We start from the raw sequence: 17,426 nt of genomic DNA, 5'->3' as shown, positions 1-17,426 counted from the left end.
GATCTGGAGGTTTCGTCTCAGGAGAAGTTAGTTATATGTCCACCTAGACATAGACCTCTAACCCCTGCCTTCCTAGCTAGTCTCATTAATTAATCCATCATTCATTCAACAAATATAAACACCTAATATCTGTCAAGTACTCCTCACTGAACTATGGATACAATAACAAATAAGATACTGTTCCTAACCTCAAGAAGCTAATATATTTGCAAGGGTGAAGGATGGAGACATATATGCAAAACGAGCTATAGCAGAGAGTAGTAATTATTACAGTGGATAAGTGAACAAAGGACTGTGGGATCATGGCTATGATAGCAACTAAATCTGCCTTGGAGGGTCAGGGAAGACATGCCTAAGGAGATGCTATTTAAGCCAAGTCTTCCCTACATGACCTAACACACCCTCCGTGATATGATTTCTCTCTGCTGCATCTCTTGCTACTCTTGGCCTGGTTTCAACTTCAGCCATACTGAACTCTCAGTTCTGTGAATGCCCCACACTCTCTTGGTAAGACTTCAATCCGCACTTATTTGCCTGGAACTTTTTTTCTCCTTGTCCTCACCTGTACCTCCTACCCAGGGCTGTGCTTAGCTGTTATTTTCACAAAGAGCTCCTCCCTGACCTCCTGGATGATGATAAATGTCTTGGTTAGACATCCATGTACTAGCCTGTAGAGCTGCTTTTATAGCTCATGCCCCCTCTGTTGGGTATCTGTGATCCGTCAGACCTATAAATGCCATGAAAGCAAGAGCACCCCTCTGTCTCTATTACCACAGTGTCTCCCATGCCTGGCACTATTGGATGAATAAATTAATTGCATTCCAGGAACAGGGGATGATATGTACAAAGTCACAGAGACATGGTGTTCCTGTGGCGTGTCCTAGAATAGTGAAAATTTTGGATGGTCAACGTATAGAATGGGCAGGAGGAGGTTTCTAGAGATGAGTCATAAGAGGTTGGTTGTTAAGGGCTTTGTATGTAGCCCTAAGTGGTCCGAATTTCACCCTTTAGGCAGTAGGAAGCCAGAGAAGGTTTTATGCAAGAGAGTATAATAATGAGATTTATCACTCTGGGAGCAGAGTGGACAGTGGACTGTAAAAGAAAAGCCACTTAAAGAACAGTTAGGACATGTTCCAGTACCTCAGGAGAGAAGTAATGAAGCAAAGGGTTTCCATTCAAAAGGCATTTTGAGATAGAACCTGCAGCACTTACTGACTAATTGCATGTGGGGGTGAATCTGAAAGATGATGCCATGGTCTAGCTTGGAAGACAGGCTGAATGGAGATGCTATTAATAGAAATATGGAATATAAGAAGAGAAGAGCTAATTTCAGGAAAAAAATATGATGAGCACAGTTTTAAACATGTTGAGAGTTCCAGGTGCCTGTTGGCATCTAGAGTCTTTCATGCAGTTAGAAATGCATACAATTCTTAGCTTGGTATCTTACTGATTGTGGATGTGGCTGGTGTGGTACAGTTGACTATGTTGACTTTCAGTTTATGTAACAAAGGACAGACTTTTGAAACTGGCAGTGTCTTACTGATTTCAGGATTTATGCTTCCTTGGGCTAAGATTGGCAATCAGTTGGCAGTACGTCAAAGGAGAGTGTCCATTAAAGTTACTTTTTGGTTATTTTCTTTGGTTAGATACATAAACCTATACCAACCCCACCCTAATTCAGAGGTGGTAGAAATTTTATTATAGGTAGCTATACTGTTATGTTTTTTTTCTCATTTAGCTGTGAATGCAGAAGTGTGTCTTGTTAAGGTAGTGCCAAGTTTAATAGGAACACAAATTGAGGGATGGATGGATGGATGAATTTATAATCTGATGGCAGGGATACGGGATACTTTCTGGAGTTAATCACTTAGGAATTGAAAATCTCTATTCTATACATAAATGCCTGAGTGACTTTTCAGTGAGTTATTGACTACAGCAAGAGAGGTAGAAGAGATCACCATAAGTATTATTATTATTATTTTTTTGCGGTACGCGGGCCTCTCACTGCTGTGGCCTCTCCCCTTGCGGAGCACAGGCTCCAGATGCGCAGGCTCAGCGGCCATGGCTCACGGGCCCAGCCGCTCCGCGGCATGTGGGATCTTCCCGGACCGGGGCACGAACCCGTGTCCCCTGCATCGGCAGGCGGACTCTCAACCACTGCGCCACCAGGGAAGCTCCACCATAAGTATTTTTAAAATAGCCTTCATCATATCATTTTCTTTTGGCAATACAAGACCATCCTGGGAATTTTAAAGCTATGGCTATAAGAGACTGTGTTTCTTGATATATTAACGTGTGTGTGTGTGTGTGTGTGTGTGTGTGTGTGTGTGTGTGTGTGTAAGTTTTATTTGGGGCAAAATGAGGACTATAGCCCGGGAGACAGCATTCCACATAGTTCTGAGAAACTGCTCCAAAGAGGTCTGAGGGAAGGTCAATGTATATGTGATTTTCATGGAGGGGGGAGTACATGCAATCAAGCTCTTACTTTTTGGAGAAGGTTTCTGCTGGTCCTGTGAAAATTACTGCTAGTCACGAGGAGCAGACACCACCATGAAGGATCTTAGTGCTTTTCTAGATACGAGGAAATGCAAGAACTGGGCTCATAAAATCTTCTCCTGAAAATATCTAACTATCTAAAGACCTGTTCTGCCAGTTTTTCCCAAAGCACAGAGGGCCTCATTATCGACCTCCACCTTGAACTCCTTTTAGGGGGTGTTGAAGGTCAGCAGCTGCAGCAGCTCATAATTTGATCCTTGTGGAGGTAGATGGCAAGTGCCAGTTTGTAGGTGACAGGGCCCCCTCACTGTCATAAATTCGACCATGGTTTGAGAGGTATTTCGTGACCATTTTGTCCCACAGTGCTAGGAATGCTCATTCCCAGGTCTGACGAAGATTTTGTTGATAGGCCACTCTATGTGCTACTATTGGACTAGACCTTATTAACGTAGCCAAAAGTCTCTGGACCGTCTGTCTTACTAGTCTGTTGCAGTCCAGGAAAAAATCCCCTCTTGTTGCATCTTGCCATATCTGGAGTTACACTGTTACAATCATCGATCTCATATAGAGCTATATATTTTTGTCAGAGGCTCATTGACACATTTGGTAATGCAAGAAACAACAATCTGGTAAAACAGGCAAAGTGCGAATAACATAGCTAGCAGTATTATTGAAGTCATAAGTAAGAATTAATTTTATTCTTCCATTAGGTGCAGCCCAGTATACCCCCAGGTCATCTGACTTAGTCTGTTCTCTACTGGTCCTTATCTTCCAGGGAAATTATATATTGGCACTGTCCATACGGCCCAATTTCCTAGCATTATTAAGCTGGTTATCCTTAGTATAATTTAATTGTTCCCAAGATACAGGGGGGGCCTTAAAACTTAAATGACCGTAGCCTGGTGTTAACCACATAAATTACACCAGACTCTGGGGCTGCAGTGATGAATAAACCCAATTAAGTTCTTACCCTCAAGGAGTTTATCGACAAGTGGAGAAGATGCACATTAATCAAATCGTCATACTAATAACTGTAAAAATGCAGGTGTGATAAATGTGGAATGCGAAAAGAAAACCTGAAAAAAGCATCTCAGAGGTAAAATTAACAGGGTTCATTTGGTTATTGGGGTATCAGAATATACAAAAGACATGCTTCCTGCTCTTCTTTCCTGAAAGAATATTCAGACTAATTTGTGTGACAAGAAATAACTTATGAGAAATGCCATTAAGGAAGATGTATTAAGTGACAAGTTGTGTGGAATAGATTTAAATGAGCTTTTATCAAAAGATGAGATCAATAAGCTATGAATTGTAAATTCTCATTTTGCAATTAATTCCACTTACTTTTCTTTGTCACTGTTTTCATTGTCACTGAAATGATGGTACTTTGGTGATGAGATTCAGTTTACTCCATGTCTCTCCATTTTGATTTCTTTTTTTTTTCATTCAGATGTTGCCAGAGCCATTGAATTACTGGAAAAACTGCAGGAATCTGGAGAAGTACCAGTGCACAAGCTACAGTCCCTCAAAAAAGTGCTCCAGAGTGAGTTTTGTACTGCTATTCGAGAGGTATGAGACTAAGATTTTAATAACTATATTCTGCCATATGTCTTCTGAACAGAAAACATGTCTTTTCCACACAAACAGTTGAAATAGTTAAGATTGTAACTGCATCTTAGCTTTCTAACTGCTTGGACAGATGATAAAAATAATTTAGTCTGCTAAATTCCAAAATTAGATTCAGTTAGGATTTATGCATTCATATAAAACCAAATGTTGATCTTATGGTACCAATGAAGTGACTGCCTCAGCAGGGGACTCTGGCGTATAGTCTAAACTATTTAGTAGTCACATGAAGTCATCTGGAAATTCAGGTAGAAATAGTCATAATTAATGGGGACTGAGCTTTTCTTAAAAGAACACTCAGCTAAATCTTCCTCAGGTAAATCTGAAAGAGTAACCTCCTACTGACTAAAGTTATAGTTATCCAGACATTACTGTCTAGTGCAATAAGGGGAAATTGAACAGGCTGATATGCCCTTCAACAAATCTTTATAATGCTTTCCTGGTTAACAGTTTCAAGAAGACTGAGGTGAAACAAGTGTGTTTAAAATGACTGTTTGAATTTTTTATTGACTGGTGGTGGAATTGACTAATCAATTAATGTATTTCACTGGTTACAAGATGTACACTTAAGATATATACACTACATTGTTTTATTCAGTAAGCCCATCACCCCTTCCCTATCAGGTACTAAATAATAATTCATTAATTAGCACTTAAAGTGCATATATCCAACATATCTGTCCTGCTAGAAGTCCCCAGTAGTGAATTAAGTACTGTCATCCTCTCCAAAGCCAGCTGAACCCAGTGACTGCCAGGAGAGTTTGTTGTAGCAGAGGGCATGCACCTCTCAAGGAATGCTTGTATCAGCCTCCCTTCCTCTTTGCAACTCTACTTGTGGGTAACACATACTCTGTGCCTCAACAGTGCTAGTTTATGGGTTGTCACTAAGTGAAAAAACCTCAAGTGCCTAAGGCAGAGACACACAAGACCTCTCTCACTACATATGTAAGCCATAGCCTACCCAATGAGGTTAATATTTGGATTTTGCTGGGATTTGACTTAGACTGCGCTTGTGCTAAATCTTTATTAAGTGAAGGTGTTAACTACTTAATTTTTGTTTATAATGAACGCAGCTTAAGGTAATAACCATAATTCTATCTCTAAGCTTTTTTTTAAAATTTATTTATTTATTTATTTTGGCTGTGTTGGGTCTTCGTTGTTGCACGCAGGCTTTCTCTGGTTGCAGTGAGCGGGGGCTACTCTTCGTTGCGGTGCACGGGCTTCTCACGCGGTGGCTTCTCTTGTTGTGGAGCATGGACTCTAGGTGCACGGGCTTCAGTACTTGTGGCACACAGGCTCAGTAGTTGTGGCTTGAGAGCTCTAGAGTGCAGGCTGAGTAGTTGTGGTGCACGGGCTTAGTTGCTCCGCGGCATGTGGAATCTTCCCAGACCAGGGCTTGAACCCATGTCCCCTGCATTGGCAGGCAGATTCTTAACCACTGCGCCACCAGGGAAGTCCCCCATCTCTAAGCTTTAATTGATGAATTTGACCGAAGACTGAAAGAAAATTCCTCAAAGTGTATGAATTCTCGGCTATCAGCTGCTCAGTGGGAAAGGTATAAGATATGTAGAAACTCCACAGGCCTCCTGTAGTCACTCTGTAGACTAAGGCTAAGTCCCCTATCTTTCACAGAGTGCTGCTCCCCTGAGATTTGGTGGCTGACTTTTCATCTTAGATATCCTATCACCTTTCTATTTCCACAGAACTAACTAAAGAATAGGAACCATCGAATAGCTCTCTCTGCTCACTGGGAGTTTGGCTTGTGATCAGTGCAAAGTGTCTACTTTTATGGAACTTACATTCCAGTGAGAAAATGATGATAAATAAATGTATAATACAATATCAGAAAGTGACAAGACTATGGAGAGAAATAAAGCAGGATTAAGGGAGTACGGGTAGGGCTCTATTAAATTAGCGTGGTCAGAAAATAACCTAATTGAAGGAAGAAGTCACACAGGTATCAGGGGGTATAGTGTTCCAGGCAGAGGAAATCACAAGTGAAAAAACACAGAGGCAAGAATTATCTCAGTCCATGGAAGGAACAGTGAAATAAGGAAGGTAGGCTTCCTAGAGGCAGCTGGAGAGCAGATCACACAAGGCCTCGCAGGCCATGGTAAGAACACTGGACTCTATCCTAAGCATGATAGGAAGCCCTTGGAGAGTTTTACCTCACCAGATTAGCTTTTTAAAAATGTTCCTCTGACTACTTAGAGAATACAAGTGTCTGTGCAAGAGTAGAAATAAGAGAGACCAGTAATAAGGTAAGGAGTAGGTCACGTAAGAGATGAGATGATGGCAGCCTGGACCAAAGTGACAGCAGTGCACGTAGTGGGGAGTTGTCAAGTTCAATATGTATGTTTTTGAGAATAAAGACAATAAGCATTGACATATTGGATATATGGATGAGAGAGAGGCGTCTCAATGGATTCTTAGGTTTGGACTTGAACAATCGGATCAGTGGTGATATAATGAGGTGGGAATCTCTGGAGGTGGACCAGGTTTGGATAAGCCTATACAAGAGCTCTGTTCTGGGCATAGTAAATTGACGGTCCTTTTCAGACATCCACGTAGAGATGTCTGGCAGGTATCTAAGTCTGAAGCTTAGGGGAGAAGCTGATGCTGGAGATGTAAATGCGACGTAGATATCTGTTCACATAAACACACAGGCCTTCTTCTTTAAAGACCTTGGTAAGGAAAAAGAGGATGGGAGTAAGAAAAAAATGAAAAGAGACATTGTATAGGCATTATAAATATATCTTACAAACTCTGTGGTAAAGTGTGATATGTTTATCATTAGTGGTCCATGCAAATCTATAACTGATCTATAAGCAGTCCAAAAATTTCAGAGGGGAAAAAGAGATATAATTTATCTACCTTACATTTTATAAACTTGGACTAAGATTAATTTTATGTTCACAGCACCGTCCTTAGTAATAATTTTGTTCTTAAAGGCAATACATGTTAAAAAAATAATAAAAAAAAAAGGCAATACATGTTATATAGAAATTGATTTGGTCCCTTCATCTTGGCTAACATTTCATACCAGTTGCATAGTATTGTTTATATTTGTTACGTCTGGGATTTTTATTATTCTTATGGGGTTGTTTTACACTAACTGTGGGAAGTAATGATAAAAGTGTAAAGCCTATATGTATACAAAAATTCTGAATCATTGAATAATATTGCAAATCCATCTAATGAAAATTTGTTCAATAAAAATATAAAATATGAATACAGTTTGCCAGACAGGTGAATCCACAAGCCAATAAAGTACAACTAGGAAGTACGATGATGTAAGATGATGAATACCTGAAAATAACATCTAATTTCACTCCTGGTCTCTTGGGTACTGCCTGTCATGCTGGCATGAAACCTTTGAACTTTTGGTTTCTTATTCAAATAATGCTCAGAATTTCTGTGGTTAAATTATTTGGCTTTTCAGAAATATTTGCCAGTAAATACTTTCCAGTGTGAAAGTTATAAATGTTGTCAGGACTGTTGGAGAAAAGAACAAGAACTACAGAGGCACCCTTCTTAGTTGCACTTACCAGAGCAAAAACAGGTGCAGGTTACACCACTGCCAACAAGACTGTAAAGCCCAAATTATGCTTTAAAAGAAAGCAGGACAAGCTATTGCCGGTTTTGTTTTTGCCATATACATGTGTGACAGTAGTTATTGTTTCATGTTGAGGCAATCCCATATTTTGCTTTACATTTGGGTGAAACCACCGAATCAGCTTCTGGCGTATGTGCAGCACTTATATGGGAAGAATAGTTTCATGAAATTTTATTTTGTTTTTTAATGTGGATGATTAAAAGAGAGGAGGTGTTTTCTCTACTTAACTTTTTCTGTACTCTGTAACAAAGACTGAAAAAGTTTTGTTGAGATCAGTACTGAAATGAGACCATCTATGTATACAACTAAGAAAGTCATTGATCTATTAATAAATGAGTGCACTTGAATGACAATCCACACCCAGCTTTATTCACAGAATACAGATAGTAGTTGACAGTACTTACCTTGCTTGTGTTTTTTTGCTCAGTGATCTTAACAAGACCTGATTAATAATTCAATTGTACCTATTCGGTGCAAGTAATTTCGGAGTACATGGCAGAGAAATGGGGTGACAGGTGATGCTGCTTTTCCAAAGTGAGAGGTACCGGTTGACAAAAGAAAGTTCACACAAAGTTTTGAATGAGAGATGAACTTTAAAAATCTATGCTACTGATTCCCAGTAAAAATCATCTCTGCCACTTTAAGTGGCTTCTTCAAGTTTTAGTTCATCACTGTATTAATTAGCTTGAATGACCCAAACTTATAAATTAAAATATAAGGAAAAATAAGGGTTGAAATAAAAGGATTATAAAATGTTGATTTTTGGATAAGAGAATTTCCTAAGAGAATTAAGTTGCCGTTCAGATAGCTCAATTGCCAAAAGATGGACTTTTTCCCAACACTTTATATTCTTGTGCTTCAGAGTAAGGAATCAATAGTATATTGAATGGTCATATTTTAAGAGAAAATCCAATTTCTGCAACAGAATACCAGAATATTCCTTCTGAAACTAAAATGTTAAAAAAAAACCCATGAACAAACAGAATTAGCCATCTATTTACTATCATTATCTTCCAAGTTTTAAAGCCTTCAGGCTTCCTGCTTTCCAGAATGATATGCTCACTGATCTGGTGTATGCTGTGCTGCTGAGAGCAGACCGTGGTGTGGACTTACTCCTACACTTATGCCTATCGCTTGCATATTTGAACCAAATATACAGAACTGAATGACATAGTTACCCCAAACTACCTTCCTTGGCCGATCACCAGATGGTGTGTGCTAGTATTTTCTAATACAATAGAACTATACAATAAGAAAATAAAACCAACTCTACCTAGAAGCTATCATTCTGTGATAGTGGATTATTGAAAAATATTCCAATTCTCCTCTCCTTCTTAGGACATATTACAGTTGGACTTCTCCATCCTCCCTTCAGCTCATGTGGTTATGACAACTGCTTTGATTAAGGAAATGTGAGTGGAAGGGTGCTTGCCACTTCCTCATGGAAACCTTTGAGTCAGTGCAGTATTTGCTATGTTCCCTTTCCTTTTCATACGACTAGTGATGTTTTATTTGATAAATGATCTATCAGCCTGGATTACAGAGTGGGAAAATGAGAAATGCAGGCTTTAGCTAACTCTTAATGAACGTGTAGGATCAGCAAGCAGTAAACCTTTGTTACTTTAAGCCCCCAAGATGTTGGGGTTATGGTACCACAGCAAAACTCAAGCTATCCTGACTGATACTAAAATAGTCATCAAACTCAAATACGTTTTCTATTAAATCATGCGTCTCCATTTTCATAGCTAAAAAAAATAAAAAATAAAATAGTCATCAAGCCAAATTTACCTTGGAAAAAGGTTATAAGCAGTATCAACCCTTTTACTGCTATAAAACAAAATTAATTTTTTAAAACTATGTTGTGTTTTTAGTAAGCTGTGATAAATCTTTTTAAAACTATGTGAAATTATTATCTGATATAGTGTACCAATGCCCATTAGATGGCTCATAAATTTTTAAATGTTGAGACACTTTAAATGTTGAGACACTTTGGTCATAGATTGCATTTGCTTCTAGCTTATCTCCCATTTGCTCCTACTCTTTTTTTTCTTCCTTAGGATGGAGCTCATTAACCCTCCATCACTACCTCCCACCCCATCTAAGTCTCACAACATTTCTTTTTCTTTTTTTTTTTTGCGGTACGTGGGCCTCTCACTGTTGTGGCCTCTCCCGTTGCGGAGCACAGGCTCCGGACGCGCAGGCTCAGCGGTCATGGCTCACGGGCCCAGCCGCTCCGCGGCATGTGGGATCTTCCCCGACCGGGGCACGAACCCGTGTCCCCTGCATCAGCAGGTGGACTCTCAACCACTGCGCCGCCAGGGAAGCCCTCACACGATTTCTTTATGAAGGTTTTTCTTTGCTTTATAGACTTGAAGGTATAATCAACATAGAAGAAATAGTTGGAATGTATCAGTCTGCTATTTTTTTTTTTTTTTTTTTGCGATACGCAGGCCTCTCATCGTTGTGGCCTCTCCTGATGCGGAGCACAGGCTCCGGACGCTCAGGCTCAGCGGCCATGGCTCACGGGCGCAGCCGCTCCACGGCATGTGGGATCCTCCTGGACCGGGGCACGAATCCGTGTCCCCTGCATCGGCAGGCGGACTCTCAACCACTGCGCCACCAAGGAAGCCCCCCAGTCTGCCATTTAAGTGCTCTTAGTTTCCAGTGAGTTTTTTTTTTTTTGGAGGGATGTATAGATTGAGAATTATCACCACCATGCCTTCCACCAGTAATATGTGGAAAATGTCACTGCTAGACATTTTGTCAGATCAGAGTGAGCAGCAAAGTCATTAGAGCCGTGCTATAGTCAAGTTTACCAATGTTCGAATCCCAACTTAGCTACTTATTTTTGACCTCTCTAAAATTTCATCAGTTCTTAATAGTGGGAGTAATACCATCAGCCTTGAGGTGATTCTGATAATTAGAGATCATACATGTAAAACCTCCTAGTACAGTCTGGTAGCCAATAATTACACAATCAGTGGATGCCATTATTATTAAAGAGTAGAGTCCCAAATTATTACTGGGTACAGTGTTTTGGTAAGTCAGGAAATAGTTAACAGATGGGAATAAGAATGGTAGTTTCTATAGACTAGATCTAAGAAAACCCATAAGACTAATAGACGTATTCATTGCCCCACTGTCATGCATTAAAATAAATTGAGCCATTGCATCCTAATTCCACAGTCTCATGGGCCATAACTTTATGACTCAAGTGCTCATTCTTGATGCTGTTTTGTACAGCATCTTAATCTACTTTGTGCATGAAAACGCAGATGGCAAATGCAATGAGCTTTATGAGAAAGCTAATGATTGGTTGTATAATAGCATATAGATTTCTAATTACTTTAAGAAAACATATCCTTGGGTCAGTAGTGACAAGATGAGATGAAACAAGGATACACAGATGGAGAAAGAAGAGTTGGAGGAAGGGAGAGTGAGAGGAAAAAAGGAAGAGAAAGGAAGAGGAAAGAAGGGAGGAGGGAAGAAAGAAGGAAGGCTGGTTGATGCTAATCATGGCATAATGTACTATAATGTAATGGAGAGGGCTACCCTGGTGGAACAGTGGTTGAGAGTCTGCCTGCTGATGCAGGGGACACGGGTTCATGCCCTGGTCCGGGAAGATCCCACATGCCGCGGAGCGGCTGGGCCCGTGAGCCATGGCCGCTGAGCCTGTGCATCTGGAGCCTGTGCTCCGCAACGGGAGAGGCCACAACAGTGAGAGGCCCGCGTAATGCAAAAAAAAGAAAAAAAAAATATATATATATATAATGGAAAGATAGGAAGAACATTACATGGAATTAGAAAGAGCATTGACAATGGATTCAGATAACCTGGATTCAAAGTTTTGCTTGGCCATTTAATTATGTGATCTTGTGCAAGTTACTTAATCTCTATGATCTTGGTTTTGTTTAATTTTTTTTTTTTTTTTTACATAAAATAACTTCCTGGGACTGGTGGGAACACTAGATCAAATGAGATAAAAAATATAAAATACCTTGACTAATATAGTGCCTAGCTAAAAGAGTAACTAGTTAAGAAATGGTACCTATTTTGGTGAAATAGTGGTTTTAGTGACAACACAAAATTTTACTATGTTTTAATGGAAATATTAGTTACAACTATAGAGAATAATAGTTCTTTAGTTACTAATCAAACAAATGTAGAATTTTTTTTTACACGATTGCTTTTTTTTTTTTAATTTTATTTATTTTTGGCTGCGTTTGGTCTTAGTTGCTGTGCGTGGACTTTTCTCTAGTTTTGGCGAGCGGGGGCTACTCTTCGTTGCAGTGCATAGGCTTATCACTGCGGTGGCTTCTCTAGTTGTGGAGCACGGGCTCTAGGTGCGCGGGCTTCAGTAGTTGTGGCTCGCGGGCTCTAGAGCGCAGGCTCAGTAGTTGTGGTGCACAGGCTTAGTTGCTCCGGGGCATGTGGGATCTTCCAGGACCAGGGATCGAACCCACGTCCCCTGCATTGGCAGGCAGATTCCTAACCACTGTGCCACCTGGGAAGTCCCTAGAATTTTTTTTTTTTAATAGGAAGATCCACATTTTAAGAAAAATGTTGACAGTCTGGAGTGGTTTTAGAATAAACCAATATCGTAAGGATCTGGAACCCTTGTCATATGTTGAGAAGTTAATAACAACGGAGGTCATTTGGTCATATTTCGGATTACTTTAGAACAATAGTTTTTAACTTAAGGTCATGTATAGGCTTCATGTTGTAAGTGTGGAAAAAGCAAATATATATAAGATTTATTTTTATTTCCTTCTCTTTATGTGCAAAAAATTTTATGGCAAACTATGTTTTTTAGTGTTTTACTTTAAATATGGATAGAGTGGCATGGATTCATTCTGTAAAATTATCATCCTTGTCATATAGTGGCATTTAGAATAGCATTACATTCGTCAGAATTAACAAAAATGTATCTGAAATTATGTTTATGCATATGTTTCTGTTCATACTGAACTTAAGTTGGCAGATGACAAAGAAAAGAAAGCTTGGTGGCTCTTACACTTCCTTTGATTTTATTTGCATTGCTAAATGTGATGGGGCACAAAAGCCAGACTGTTTCTTGTGTGATAAGTTTCCTGCCAACAAGAGCCTGAAGTCAAGAAAGCTTATTTCTGAGCATCCTGAAAATACATCACAGAATATAGAATTTTTGTTTTCTACAGAAAAAGCTCAATTTTCAAAAAGTGAAAATTTACTAAAACTTATATTTGCCACAGTGTGTCTTGACACCTTTCCAAGCAAAAGAAACCATTAAATAATTGGAGAAAGCTTGATCAAATCATGCGCTCTAGAAATGTTTGAACTGGTGGGTTGCTGAGAAAAACAACACAAAATTAAAAGAGTGCCTCTGTTCACTTGCTATAACCTACTTCTGAACTTTGATATTTTGCTAATATTTTGCAGCCAGTTATGGTGAAAATAATAGCTGTGCCATTCCCACTTGGCATGCAATTGGGTGAAAACTATGATTGTTTCAGTAAGTTCTGATTTTTATCTATCTTGTGAATGATGATATCCTGGTGTGTGTGTGTGTGAGAGAGAGAGAGAGAGAGAGAGAGAGAGAGCTACCCCGTGGATATTTTAAAGGCCAAGTTGTTCTAACAGTGAAAAGTTTCTTTGTTAAGCAAAACTCCTAATGGAAGAAAAATCTTGATACTTTGTGTACATGAGGAGTACATATGGAGTTTCTGGGTCTAGCATCCAGCTTGATTAGTGTGGTGAAGAAGACAAACATTCTACTTTTCATAGAGACTTATTACTTTCAACATCAGGGTGCATTAATGTCAAGGACTCTGACAATAATCCTAAAAGATGCCTTGCCTGCTCTGTGGTAAGTGGTCCAATAATTTCACAGCTATAGCCTGCAACCTATATTTTCAAGTTTTTATTTAGGAATGGAGCAAAATGTTTTCTTTTTACTGACAAAAGTTTCTTGGCTTTCCAGAAGATGTGTTAATGCTCTTGGTTGAACTTGGGTCAGAGATTTCAATATGTTTATTTTTTAAGTAAAGGATTGCTATATCTTAGAAAAAATTGACAAGAGAGGTTCATTCGAGGCTAGATTTTATTGTAGAGATGTTAGGCCATAAGAAGGAGGCCAGTCCCTAGATTCCAGATTTGCTGATCGTGTACAGTTGCTGTTGGAAACAGCTGCCATTTTGGAGGGAGAGATTTTAGAGCTGAAAATTTGTGACATTTACAATGCTGAAAGAAGGATATCTGTGAGGGAAAGGGAGTTGAAACGGAGAAAGCCTTGTCAGTTTATGCATGGGGAAGATCTACAACAACTGGAAAGCCTGCAAAACTCTTTTAAAGGTTACTTCTGCTTAGATGATTCAAATGTAAAAAGGATTCAAACGTCATTCCTTGCTGAAAGAGGCTGCATAGTTGACACCAGCCTTTCAAAAATAACATCATTTGACTTGAGGATAAAGGATTTGGTAGAACCTGAATTCAACTTGAAGTGTATTAGAGAAAGCCCAGGTGTCAATAGAAGGCTACTCTGCTCTGATAAAGTGTTTAACTGACTTTGCTATTGAAAGTGATGTGAGCTGCAGCTTTGAGCACTTGCTGCTATGAAACCAGACTCTAATTGATTGGATACTAAAAATGACATAAATATTTCCATGTAAAAGATAACTCCAAATATTAGCTTTTTCTAAACCAAATAAAACAGCCTTCTTATTGAAACATACTTTAAGCAGGCACAAAGTTTTCTTTTTTATATGATTTGTTTAATTTGGAATTATATTTTCTAGGGAACAGCCATTAATTTTTACGGAAAAAGAGTCACGTTATCCTTTGTGAAATGACTCAATGTCAAAGGCCAAAAAAAAAAAAAGACATGAACATTTACACATGTATTTTCTTGGGATAACACCGTAACTTCATTAGATTCTCAAAAGGGTCTATGATATCTCCTCCCACCCCCATCCCTCAAAAACTGAAGAAAACTCTCTAATAAAGGATGATGGTATCAGTTCAGTAACTACGTGACTAGTTCATCTCTAACTCTAAGGTCCTTCCAATTCTATGAATCTATACATAGTTACACAGCAAGTAATTTTCTTTTTAAATATTTATTTATTTTATTTATTTATGGCTGCATTGGGTCTTCGTTGCTACGCACGGGCTTTCTCTAGCTGCGGAGGGTGGGGGCTACTCCTTGTTGTTGTGTGGTGGCTTCTCTTGTTGCAGAGCATGGGCTCTAGGTGCGCAGGCTTCAGTAGTTGTGGCACGCAGGCTTCAGTAGTTGTGGCGCACAGGCTTAGTTACTCCGCAGCATGTGTGATCTTCCCAGACCAGGGATCAAACCTGTGTCCCCTGCATTGGCAGGCGGATTCTTAACCACTGCACCACCAGGGAAGTCCTTAATGTTTTTCTTTATGTAGATTACATGGAATTATGTAAAGCTGAGTATATATGCATGGTAGGAATATATGACTATGTGAGACTGTATGAATGGGGTGGGAAAGACAGATACTATGAAGATTTCTAAACGGATAAAAATAATAAAAGAATAAGTGTACTCATTTTATTGAGCTTTTCGGAGAAACTAATCTATAATTTTATCACAGGAAATTGCAAAAACAAAATGACTACATCACTCACTGGAAACAGAATTTGTAAACTATAGTTAGAGTTCTATTCCTGCAGCTTTTGCAGAGAGAAGACACATTTTTAACAATGTAAGGCGTGTTTATAACATCAACATATCACTTTCTGGTAGCAAGAACAGGGTCTGTGTGGCAGGAACCATCTTAGAGTACAATTGCACTAATGGGTCATTGATCTTAAAGGTATCTAAACAGACCCTTACAAATAGTCTGTAATGACTCTGAAGGCTGTTTAGCATCACTGTTGGGTAAATACTCAGCTCTAGCCTTTCTATTTGCTACTACAAATGATAAAATAAACAGTACATATTTCCAGAAGCTTGTAATTACATGTACTTACACAGTAGTTCAAAATAATAGAGCCCTCAGAGAAGCTGTGTTTTATATCAGTCAGATAAAGTGAACATTCTGTCTTCTGTTGAGGTCATAGGACTGCAAATCAGAACTTCTATTTTTGGCACCACGGATGATAACTTTTTTCTCTCAGTGAACAAGTCATTTAACCTTTTCTTGCTTCAGTATTGCCAACACATGTAGACAAGTCCATTTGTACAAGCCATCTAAAATGAATGTTAAGTTACAAACTGGCGTTTTTAACCAGCTTGCTGTTATCCCTGAGTGTGATTTGTACATAGAAAAGGGAATGAAATTAGTATCACTTGTAATTCAAATATATGCAAGGCACTTAACTTCCTCCCTCCCTTCTTTATTTCCCTTCTTCATTCTTTTCTTCCTTTTCTTCTTTCATAGAAGACTTAGGGTTAAAAACTGACCACCACATCTTGTATGCATCATTTCCTTGATTTTTATATAGTCTGAGTGCCTGTGTTTAATCCTCAAACACATTTATTTTAATTTTATGTGTTTAAAATGTTATAAGGTATCATGCTAACAAAATCTTTGGCGATATTTTTTTTTCACTTAATATCAGTGCTAAGATTCAAACTTTGTGTGTGTGTCGCTGTGATTCACTTGTTTTGACTGTTGTGTGATATTCCATTGTGTAAATGTTTATTAATTCACTCTCCCATTGGAGAGCATTGAGTTGTTTCCAAGCTTTTCACTATGATCATTGGTGTGGCTATTAACATACATGCATTTATTTATTTATTAGATGACTAAGACTTCTCTTGGATATATATGTAGATGTGGAATTTCTGGTTCATAAGGTGTAAAAATGTTCAACTTTAAGAGGTAATGCCAGTTTTTAAACTTGGTTGCTCTAATTTATACCCCAGAAAGCAATATAGAAGGTGCATACTCACATTAGCTCCAACTCTTGGCATATGAGACATTTAAACTTTTACTAGTTGAATAACTAAAATGGATCTCATTGCAGTCATCATTTGCATTTAATTGATCACTAAATTGTTGAATATCCCTTCTTGTGATTATTGGAAATATGTTTCTTTTTCTGTGAAACATCTGTTCATGTATTTTTCTACTAGTTTGTGCTTTTGTATATGTATGTATACATATATATTTAATATATTCTTGTTATCAATTCTTTACTGGTGGTGTATATAGTGAATATATTCAGCTACTTTGTAACGTGTCTTTAAGATGTCTTAAAATTGTTAAATTTTAAATATTCACATTAATCATTTTTTAAATAATCAATGCCATTTTGGTATCTCACCTCAGAAATATTTTCCTACTCCAGTGTCTAAAAGATATTCACCTATAATTTCTACTAAAAGTAAAAATTTTATTTTTAAAATTTATGTCCTTAAACTATCTAGAGTTGATTTTTGTATAGTGTGAGGTAGGGATCCATTTTTTTTCTTTTTTCATCTATAAAGGTAAATATTTCCAGCTTTATTTATTAAATAATCCATAATTTCCTCCTTGATCCATTACATTAATATACCAAAAGCTATACACAGGGATCTGTTTCTGGGTTTTCTGATTAATTGGTCAATTTATCTATCCCTTCATTATTTCCCTACTTATCTCATTTGGGAGATCCAAGGCAATGAATATGGGGGTGGGTGGGAGCGGCTGGGAGCGAGGCATAGTTTTAATTCTTGCAGGTTGTGATCCTAGCTTTTGTTTCA

General features: G+C 38.4%; 1 protein-coding gene across 5 annotated transcripts in view; it reads left to right on the top strand.

The window, feature by feature from the left end:
• LIN7A (lin-7 homolog A, crumbs cell polarity complex component) overlaps positions 1 to 17,426 on the top strand; it is a 365,099-nt gene that overhangs the window by 119,767 nt on the left and 227,906 nt on the right. For all 5 annotated transcript variants that reach the window (XR_010932507.1, XR_010932509.1, XM_067697467.1 and 2 more), the window contains one exon: positions 3,947 to 4,065. Coding sequence is in view for 3 of the 5 variants with exons in the window: in XM_067697467.1 (XP_067553568.1) it covers positions 3,947 to 4,065 (119 nt within the window). In the remaining 2 variants the exon portion in view is untranslated. The remainder of the gene's footprint in view (positions 1 to 3,946; positions 4,066 to 17,426) is intronic.

Source organism: Pseudorca crassidens, chromosome 11 (assembly GCF_039906515.1).
Source record: "Pseudorca crassidens isolate mPseCra1 chromosome 11, mPseCra1.hap1, whole genome shotgun sequence".
Taxonomy (NCBI): domain Eukaryota; kingdom Metazoa; phylum Chordata; class Mammalia; order Artiodactyla; family Delphinidae; genus Pseudorca; species Pseudorca crassidens.
This window is presented reverse-complemented; position numbering and strand designations above follow the sequence as displayed.